Below are 10,885 nucleotides of genomic sequence, written 5' to 3'. Positions count from 1 at the left end.
GTACTAACCTTCTTTTTAATAATGAAGGGTCTAAAGTACTTGTTGTCCAACTTCTTTATTAAGTAATCTATAGTCAGATTAGTAGCTTCTAGTATAACTTTGTTACTAAGCTAGTAATCCTTAGCTACAGATCTCTTCTAATCATAGTTCTACTTTATAACTTATACTACCTTCTCTAAAAGAGCTTGTGTGTTCTCCCTAGTCTTACACATCTGTTCTACAAAGTCTGTTACAGATTCAGAACTACTGTTCTGATTTGGAACTGTCCCCTAATACAAATGTCTTCTATAGTTGAGGAAGAACAAGGACTGTCCTATTATAAAGTGTTACTAGTTATTGTGTACAAATTCTGTTAGAGCTAACCATTTAAACTAGTCTGACTACTAATGATTAATAAACATTTAGAGATAGAGTTTAATCTCCTAATTGACTTACTCAGTTTAACTATTAGTCTGTAGGTAATATATAGTAGAAGGGTTCTCTTAAATTCTAAGAAGTGTATATAAGTCTTATATGAATTTTAACTTGAATTATAGTCTATAATTGTGAATGAGCTTCTAAGGGAGTCTGTACAACTAGAAGACATGATTCTAGTAAATGTGTACTATACCTTTGAAAGTGAGTTCTGTTTGGGTCAGAACTGTGTAGACTTACTTAGAGAATTAGTTAACAATTATACAGATAGTATTATAACCCTAAGACTCAGATAGCTTACTAATCAGGTCTACTAAGACTTCTTCCTAAGAGTAATCTAGGATCTAATGTAAATGTAAGAGAGTCTGAACCCTTGTTTAGTAAGCCTTAGTCTGTTAGTATGTATTATAACTAGTTATATACTTTAGGATTTCCCTCTACATTCCTAACCACTAATAGTTCTGAGTAATGAGTTTCTACATTTTGTGTCAGCCTAAATGTTCTACAGTCAGATTGTTATAATAAGCTTAGACAATGTCCTCCTACAGTTTCTAATCCTTTAGAACATACAGTCAGTCTTCCTAGTAAACCTATCTATCCTTATCCTCCTTCTAGTTCCTAGCCTGCTTCTCTAACTACTTTACTACAACCTAGTCCTGTGTGTGTCTTAGAGCTTACTATATACAGGTAACAAAGTCAGCATCCTTGAATTTGAGCCAGATCTCTTAGATTGTCTTAGATACAAAACAGGAATTGTCTAGAAGAACAAGGTTTTTGTTATTATTCTCCCTCCTTTTATAACCTACTTGTTTTAAGAGTAAATTAGTTTTCATTATTTGTGTTCTAGGTTTGTAAGTTAGTATAAAGTTATAGTTCTACAGTTCTAACATTTAGTAGGCCTAACAGTAGTTAAGCTTCTGAGACACCTAGAAGTACTAGAGATTAAGGTGATTACTCTAAATCTCAAACTTTTGTATAGTACTAAGGAGATATTAACACTACTCCTCTAGGGAACAGACAATTGTAAGGAGTTCCTTATTATAGATAGAGTAGTTCTGTTCTGTTACAGAGAAGGATTCTAATCAGAACACTATTAAACACTACTTTCTATTAATGAACTAAGACAGTACTACTCTATTTACAAAGTTAGAAGAGTTAGCTTTAACTTAGAACTTGTTTACAACTGTCAGAACTACTAATACAGGCTTACTAGTAATAGCCTACTTAAGAGACTTAAACACAGACTACTACTAATTACCCTATTACTAAGGAACATCTTTGTTAGTAAGATTATAAAGGGGCCAGACAATAGTACTAAAGTCTTGAATAAAGTATTAGTAATAGTTTACAAACCTAAAGAATACTTAGACCTGTTTTAGGTTCTAAGGTTACAACCAGTTCCAAACTACAGTTACCTTTACTAGATCCATACAGACCTCTCCTCTACTAATTATAAAGCTTAGATAATCTACTGACTCCTGTACAAAAGAATACTTTACTTCTTAGAGGAACAGTTTATTATTTTAGAGCTACTATAAAACTACTTAGATTAGTTAGTAATAGTACTTAACTGTCTGGGTGAAGATTAGAATGTTGTCCAGATACACACTAATATACTCTGAGTTAATCAGATCTGTAAGAATGTAATTTATGAATGACTAGAATGTTGTAAGTACTTTAGTTAGTCTAAAGAACATTATAGTTAGTTTGTACAATTTACAATTAGTTTAAAACACAGTCTTCTACTCATCTCTGTATTAGATCTGAATATTATTGTATCCTTATTAAATGTCCAACTTAGTAAAAACCCTGAATGTATGTGTCTTATTAATGAGCTCCTGAATCAGAGGGAGTAGATACTTGTTTTTAATAGTACCCTTATTAAGACAACAATAATCCTAAACTAGGTAGAGCTTTCTATCTTTCTTTTTGACAAAGAAGAAAGAGGAGACTATAGAGGACTTTAAGAGTCAGATCTGACTGTTCTGAAGATTTTCCTGAAGGAACTTATTAAGTACCTCCTACTTGTCTCTATTAAGTAGGTAGACCTTACAATCCTTAGGTTGGAAACTCTTAGTTAATTTAATTATATAGTCTTAAAAGTAATGTTTAGGAAGCTAGTCAAATTCCTCTTTACTAAAGACTTTAGGGAACTCTTAGACAAAATCTAGTAGGCTGGGTCTACATACATTCTAGAGTAGAGTTGTTCTAAAAGGGTTCTAGACTGGTTCTGTCTCAGATATTCTTCAGATTGACTCTGTTCTACCTTAACTAGAATATGTGTCTACATATTTATCCTAGTTGAAGAAGAACAACTAGTTACCTTTATTAGAACTGTTAGTTTGAAAGTATCTGTATTCACTTAGAACAGTAGTGTAAGATAGTTGTAAGACTTGAGACACTAATTAAACACAAGTGTCTACTCTAACTAGTTAATAGTAGGGTTATAAGCTTTAAACTGTTCAAATCTGATAAAGATGTCTGTCTTTCTAAGGTTAGTGACTCTAAACTTAATACTTTCCTTATAATCCCAAATAGTCATCTATAGTTAGACAAACTTAATAATCCAACTATTCTAGTTTAGAGTTCTGTCTGTATTGTATACTAGGATTGGAAGTAGAACACATTAAGTAGGAAGATAGTATTCCTACATAAAGGTCTTATTAATGTATAAACTAGTACATTTACTATCTACTAGAGTTATTGTTTAGATCTGAGAGGACTCTAAGAAAGGAGTTAAGAGGACAGGAACTTAAAGCTAGTATCTAGAACATTCTCTAATAAATTACTACTTGTTCTAAAGGGAACATACAGTTTGTACAGTCTTATTATCTAAAAGGGTAAGTATATATACTAACATTTCCTTATTAACCTCTCTCTTTCAACAAGGACAGACTTATGTTCTCAACTATGAACTTAGCTAAGACTATCTCTACTTAATATTATAAACAAACTACTAAGTAGTAAACAGGGCTGAGTAATGTTCTAAACATTCTGAGCTCTTAGAATGTAGAAGTAGTAGGTTGGATTGTACAGATTTAGACTCAGATAAAGTGTAAAGAGAAGAATTAAAAGAATCAGAAGAAATAAGAGAACTATCTACTTTTGTTTTCAACTTTTTCCTTTTTAATAAATAATCTTGTTAATTTACTTTTTCTACTTTTTCTACTTTTTCTACTTTTTCTGTTTTTCTTACTTTATTTACTTCTAATCCTACAGTGTCTATTGAATCAAAAGTAGCTGTTAAAAAATCCAAGTTATAGCTCTTTAGTACTGTATTTACTGTTAAGCCTCTACAAAATCCTAGAGTATATAGTTAGGATTTAAGAGTTCTGAGGTAACTTCTAGATTTGTAGAAAAGGCTTCTTACTACAAATTCTACTTGTTACTCATTATTACTCTAATGACCTGACAGATATACTATTACTTCTACAGACAGTTCTTAATTTAGTGCTCTGACTTTCTACAGACAAAGTATGCTCCTTACTTTTAAGCTTCTCTAATGTCTATTAGAACAGATTGATTGTAAATTATAGACAGATTAATCTAAGGGCTTAGAACTGTCAGAGTCAGACACATGTGTGAGTATTCTATACAGACTTAACACATTTGAGCTATAGCTTAGTTAAAGGAAATAGTGTGTGTCTTCTAATTAGTGTAAGTAATCAGTTCTAACATTATTCTGAGAATCTTATTAACTAGTTCTAAGTGAAGAGCTTTTTCAAGCATTCTAATAAGGACATTATTAAACCTGAGTATAAATCCTACCTTCTAGGCTAGAATATTAAACTCCTGAAAGAAGGTATTAGTAGAATGTTTGCTCTGTTACAGAGACACAAACTTGTTCTACACATTATACTTCTTATTTAGATTAATAAAGGAAGTACAGAGCTGTCTTATAAATTCTGAGTATGACTCATTGTTCTAAAGTTAGATTAGGCTTCTAATCTAATGTCCTTCAATCTAGTTCTAGGCCTAAGTGGCTGTGTTGCCTTCCTTCATAAAGGAGAGGACAAATAGGACACAATTAAGATCTAAGGATAGATTAGTCAAAGTAGTAGTTATATATAGTTCAACTTAATACTAGAAGTTCTTAAAGTACTACTTATTAAAGTCTGAAGGGTAGACTATATACACTTTCTTTCTAAAACAGGTTGTAACTTCTAAAACAATTAGAACAGGTTCTAAGAGGGTTAAGAGTATATAGTTAGTAAAGGCCTCTTAGATAGAGGTCTACACATATTAAGCTAAGTCTACTCATAACTACTAATCGAGCCTTTGAGTCCCCTCTATACTATTACTAACATTAGATCAAGACTACTTATTACTACCCTATGACTCTCCTATGTTTCAGGCATTAGTACTCACTATTGTATTAATCTCTTTTCTTTGTCCTAACCCTTTTACATTTTTAAATTTTAAACTTTCTAAACCCTTTTAAACTTTTACCACTCTTCTTCTATTTATTACTCCTTTTAGTTTAGTGTTGATCCCTTTGTAGTGTAAACATAGACCCTTCTGTACTAACTGCCACTCCTACTGTCCTACCAAGTAAGAGGACCTAGGTTACAACTATTCTACATAACAGAAATATAGAATACAAACACTAGAATATAGTTAGAACTTGTAGAACAGAGAGAGAGAGAGAGAGACAAGAGTAGAGTATATAGAGTAAGTCTAAGAGTACAGGACTACCTAGAGTAAACAAGATCAAGACTATAAGACTAGTCTGATCTTATACACTTATATATACTAAACTATATAAGAGTACTCAGAGAATATAAGCTACTAAGAATGATGAGCCACAAAGAATGAAAGAAAGGAAGGTCAAAGATAAAGGTATAAAGAATGAAGGGATGGACAAAGGGTAAGAGACTATAGAATGAACAAAGAATGAAAGGGTGGTCAAAGGAATAGAATGATAAAGTAAGAAGGGGTAATAGTAAGAGTCAGCCTACATATAGTTTATAAACAGTACTCCTGAGGGACAGAAGTCCTGAGTTCTAGTACAGAAGGGTGTAGAACCCTCAGAACTGAAGGTGTAAGAGTAGAGAACTGTAACAGATTGTAATATAATCATTATCCTGTTCTATCTAAGTAGAAGTTGGTACATATATTAATATTGTACAGATATTAAGAGAATACTATAAAGTACCTTAATCAACTATAATTCTTCAATTATATGCTCTCCACCAGTAGAGAAGGTTCTGTTATTATATCTAGAGATCAGATATACCTTCTGACCCACTTTATTAAAATACACACTGTATCTGAATAGAACAGACTACTAAGTATACTATAGAGATAGTATATTATTAGCAAGTTTCCTTGTTAATGTACTGTTCCTCCACCCTTACAGATTTGTCCATCTCAGCAGAATTACAGAGACTACAATCAATATAGTTACAGGACATATATTTGTATTTAAGACTATAACACATATGCAATTCTTTGAGCTCTGTCTAGAGTGTAATTGTTGTGTATAGAGAGAGGAGTTGATAATGTTTACATCCTACAAAGCTTTGTAAAACAACAAATATGTTGTCTACAACTTCCTGCACACAGGGTATTTTATGATTTATCATAAATTGATGTACTATAAGAATGTTATACTGACCTCAATATTGAGAAATATTAAGTCATCCATTATGAAGTATTTTATGGACCAGATTTCTACTATTCTTATTGTTGGCTGGGCTTCTGCAAGGCACACTTTGACAAAGTTCAGAAAGATATATAGTGTATTCAGGAGCCTGATACCTTCCTGTGTAGGATCTATTTTTTGTAGGCTTTACAACATCAAAGTTGCCTGAGAATGCAACAAGTCATAACTAGCAGTCGTGTCTAGGGTAAGGGAAATCAATTCGAGTCTCTTAAAGAACACAAGTTCAGCTGGTACGGTGAATAATTTGTTTCGAATCCTCAAATGCCTGGTAGAGTAGTAGAAGAGAATGCGGTTACGTTAATGAATAATTCGTTGGGCGTACAACCTGCCTTTCAATGGAGAACGCACCGAACGAGATTAGCTGGAATTTTAGACTCAAGATATCCTTTACACCATTCACCGAAACACTCAATCGCAAGGATGTTAGAGCCTCTTCGACCCAACGACGAAAAATAGGCATTGCCGCATGGCGTTCGTGAATCCCTCAACGTATTTAAAATCGTTCTCTGGAGGGAAGAAATGTGAGGAGCCCATTCGGATGTCCTGGACTCCTTGCAGCAAAGTCAAGGATATGTATTCTAGTCTCAATTGGAAGAGTTTCAATATGCCTGAGCGTTGCAATCGGCATCGTTTTGGGTAAGTTCAGGGCTGTGGTGGCTGATGAATAATCAATACTCAGACTGTTTCTAGAAATTTTCGCGTTGTTGTGAGTTATTTACGTGTCGAGGTCACGGGATCGGCTTACCTAGCTTTACCTACCGTCACACCTCGTTCGGTCCTGCTCACTCTTGACTTTAAACCATTAAAGCAATATGTCGAAGCACCATCCCGGTACGTCGTATCTACACCGATCATCAAAGTCATGATCCTAATGAGGGTTGCAGATTTGATTATGTGCAGGCGCCAGCCTGGTATTGGTTCGTCGTCCGTCAATTCTCCCTGTATTGTAACCCCCAGTACTAACATGTTGTGACTGCTCAACTATTAGCTATTGGACGTCTATGCGAGAAGTGCGACGGAAAGTGGTACGTCCCCTCCGCACATATCTCTCAGGGTAAGAAGAATCTAACGCACTGCTTCGAACAGCCCAGTATGTGATTCGTACGTCCGCCCAGAGACGCTCGTGCGCATTTGCGACGAATGCAACTTCGGCACGTACGGTGGGAGATGTATCATCTGTGGGTCTCCTGGTATGTCTCCTGTTCGTTTTCCTATCTTCTACTATTTTTGAATTTCCGGCTTCTCTACCCTGCTTTTCCTTTGGCGTCGCCTTTTATAGGAAGGAGAGTATTGACCATGATCCCATAGGTATCTCCGACGCATACTACTGTGCAGAGTGTACACGGCTTGAGAAAGACAGGGACGGATGTCCAAAGATCGTTAACCTTGGCGCTAGTCGGACGGATTTGTTCTACGAGAGGCGGAGACTTGGTACGTACATATTGCTTTCTCAGTTGTTCTGCATGATCTCTGACAAACATCGCAATTGACGCACAATGTAGGGTTTACAAAAGCCTAACACTGGCTTTTCTGTGGCACTGAAATTTCTTCGGGCCACAGCGTCTTTTTCTGCTTGCTCCTATGTGACCTCGTTATCTGAATTCGCAGTAGGAGGTCGACGAGAGAGTGTTTAATAGATAAAACGCAGAAGTGTGGTTGCCAATTTAGAAATACTTCCACCTCTTTCTATATTTTACTTCTCATCCCTACTGTTTAACCTTGATGCATTGCTATCAGCAACGAAATATGCCACTGCACGTGCACATACTAACAATCATTACAGAACATCGGTATGTCAGCAGATAGCACGCATATACGTACAATATGATACCTGCTTTTGCAAGCAAAAAAAAGGGGTTCTCTAAAGCAAACTGGTCTCTATAGGGATCCAAGTGTCTATCCGTTAGCAATGGATGCCATGTTTCGGCCATCTCAGTAAAAACCGAGATCCCCTTTTACACATTTGTTTTTCTACGGCTCTGCTATTCATCCGTGCATCACTTCATCAACCAACAATTGTTATACATATCTTATTCCACAAACTGCATTTACTACACACGTATCTTGGATTTCACCTGTCTAGACTTGGCGTTTCGTTATATCATGAAGTACCAAGACCACTCATATCTCTAGTGAACCAGCTCCCAAAGTCACGATCGTATTCAGTGAAGTCAGCGTCTCTACCAAACATCGATATGAAGTCATCAAACCCATCCGTCATGAAGTCGAAGTCAACGTTCGGCGGTGGTGCGGTTGCAGTCTGCAGAAACTGACGGCGCCGGTACTGACGGAGCTGATCCAGGTACTGCAGTACCAACGCCTTTAGGTGGCAACTTGCGAGTGGACGTCGTTGGTTATGATTGATTATTGGGAAATGCGCCCACCTGCCCTGCTCGAGCAGTCGTTGGAAGAATACCATCCACATCTGTAGTGAACCAGCTCTCGAAATCACAATCGAAGTCGATAGGTTCTTCCTTACCGAACATCGATGTGAAGTCATCAAATCCAATCGACATGAAGTCAAAGTCTGGCACAGTCTGAGTTGACGATGGTGTAGATGCAAACACCGATGGACCCGATCCGGGTGCTGAAGTATCATTAGACAGTGACATGGGAGTAGACGTCGTTGATTATGATTGATCGACAAATGACTGCGCCAGGGTATCCATCGACACATCCTCTGCTCCTGGAGCAGACGTTGGAGTTATAGGGACTCTAACAAGACTGGGTTTTAGATAAACACAATATCAAAGATAGAGATAAAACCGTAACATACATTTGTTTATTGCCCCCAGCTATTGACATAGCTGCCAAGCTCTCAATCAGCTGAGACGAGTCGGAAGTATCAGTGGTAGCCGCCATCTTTAATCGTCACGATGTATTCGATTGACAAGTCGTGGCCTACAGAGGGTGTCTATATAGTCGGGTCAAGGTCGGCAACTTACCATCATTCCGGCCACCAATGTATCAATTAATATATGCAATATCATTGATGACTTCCAAGATTTTACATATGCGAGAGGGAGGTGAGGATAGGACAGGATGAGGACAGGATCCAGCTGGTCTAAGGTTTATTCATGCATTGTGTGTGTATAATAAGATTAAAAGAGAAGGAAATATGCATATACCTCACCCAATAACACCATCAGGGAACAACCCCTCAAACCTCTTCATACACGCACTCCCATGTACATCAAAGCTCTGTCCTCTCTCACAATTGCATTGCAACTCATTCCCTTCATCCGCGGGACAGTTCCAGAAGGGTACGTGGTAGTACCCTATGTCCTTGAAGAAATGAATTTGCTCTTTAGGTAGGAGGAGCGCAACACCGATAGAGTGCACGGGTGCGTCTCCCCATCGTTCGTAGAAGAAGTTACCCGTTTGGTCGAGAGAGTTGAAGAATTGGAGGTAGGAGGGGGAACGGAAGAAGTCGAGGTCTGCGACTTCGAAGTTTGACCAGACTGTTGGAGAAGTTAATTGAATGAGTTTTCATTTTCAAGTGGTACAGAGGGAAGTGGGGGACGCTCACAATGACATCGGTTGTACGACTCTCCGTTGTCGTCCGTTAAATATGCAAGTGCGTTGTTATCGGGCATGAGATGCGAGTAATCGGACATGAAGCCTAATATCAACCGAGATGCGCAAAAATATAGCAAGTTAGACATATAAATATACATCAAACGAGCAAAGTAAAGAGACGCACCTTTAACAGTAGGCCACAGCGATTGTATCGTCTCACCATACTCCGGTATAGTAATCGTAAACGAATACCGCTTATTATTCTCGATCATATACACAAATGGGTCTCCAGGAATCTCACACGGGAACGTCACATGCGGTTCCACCCTCCAATACCACTTAAACTCATCCAATACGTTTTGTCGGAAGAAAAATCCGGAGTTGAAACGACACATGTTACGATAGGTCGTACTCCCCGCGTAGGGTACTGTTCGTAGCTTTTCCATCTCCTTACGATCGTGTTCGTACTTTTCTTCGTCGAGCCAGTCGGGAGGATACCAGTCCTCGCTTCGGATTAAGCCGAACTTGACTTCTCCGCTGGCGAGTTCGCGAACGCGTTTCTTGAACTCGAGTGAAAATGGTACTTCGTTGAGGAAAGTCCAGGGGTAGTTGTGTTTATGATTGAAAGCGGATTCGAGGGATCTCATGGAAGCTTCTACACCTGATAGATCGCTGTTTCGTGCGAGCATCAGGAGCGTTGCGTTTGCGCGGTTGGTTTCCGGGTCGACGGGTGGAGAGATGGTGACGTTTACGGGTTTTGCGTGTGGAGGACGTACGACGGTGTACCCTCCATCACTTCCACTCCCACTTCCACCTTTTGAAGAACCGTATTTGAACTTCTCGTATGGTACGTACGTCCGCGCTGTGGGCGACGTTACAAGTAGGCCCTGTCATCAAGTACAGTAAAGTAAATTTAAAAAAAGATAAGAATTTATTGCAATTTCCGAAGTGAACGGACGCAAAACGCACCACACAGAGTAGCCCAACGACGGCGAGGAGTAACCGAAAGGGTCGTACACCTGGCGCGCGGAACCGCGTGAGGCTCTCGAGGTCTGTGCGTATCCTCGACGACATGTTGTTGCGAAGAACGTCGCAATTTTAATATGTGTCGGCGACGAGGAACGAGAAATAAAGATGGGCGGATGAGATGAAGGGACGTGGATGATGGATGTGGAAAGGAAGAGAGGGAGGCGTATGTAATTTGGCACTGACAGGCTTCGGCGCTGCGCATCCGCCAATTATAAATAAAATAAGATAAAATAAATAAGCTGTGTATCACACCTCGAG

General features: G+C 38.0%; 2 protein-coding genes across 2 annotated transcripts; one reads left to right on the top strand and one right to left on the bottom strand.

Annotated features, from left to right (window-relative positions):
* Window positions 1-6,891: 6,891 nt before the first annotated feature.
* On the top strand, window positions 6,892-7,896 carry FOMMEDRAFT_137647 (PHF5-like protein; the record flags this gene model as incomplete). Its single annotated transcript, XM_007261148.1, has 6 exons — window positions 6,892-6,910; window positions 6,964-6,996; window positions 7,068-7,104; window positions 7,166-7,269; window positions 7,388-7,510; window positions 7,582-7,896. 6 exons carry the CDS (start codon window positions 6,892-6,894, stop codon window positions 7,596-7,598), a joined length of 333 nt encoding a protein of 110 aa, XP_007261210.1. The 3' UTR covers window positions 7,599-7,896.
* A 356-nt stretch (window positions 7,897-8,252) lies between these two features.
* On the bottom strand, window positions 8,253-10,759 carry FOMMEDRAFT_137646 (glycosyl transferase). The gene is made up of 5 exons (XM_007261147.1): window positions 10,568-10,759; window positions 9,783-10,485; window positions 9,609-9,701; window positions 8,856-9,540; window positions 8,253-8,794 (listed from the first exon to the last, which is right to left on the bottom strand). Exons 1-4 carry the CDS (start codon window positions 10,670-10,672, stop codon window positions 9,209-9,211), a joined length of 1,233 nt encoding a protein of 410 aa, XP_007261209.1. The 5' UTR covers window positions 10,673-10,759; the 3' UTR covers window positions 8,253-8,794; window positions 8,856-9,208.
* Between the last annotated feature and the right edge of the window lie 126 nt (window positions 10,760-10,885).

Source organism: Fomitiporia mediterranea, assembly GCF_000271605.1.
Source record: "Fomitiporia mediterranea MF3/22 unplaced genomic scaffold FOMMEscaffold_1, whole genome shotgun sequence".
NCBI lineage: Eukaryota > Fungi > Basidiomycota > Agaricomycetes > Hymenochaetales > Hymenochaetaceae > Fomitiporia > Fomitiporia mediterranea.
The sequence above is the reverse complement of the archived record's forward strand: the minus strand, read 5'-3'. Positions and strand labels throughout refer to the sequence as shown.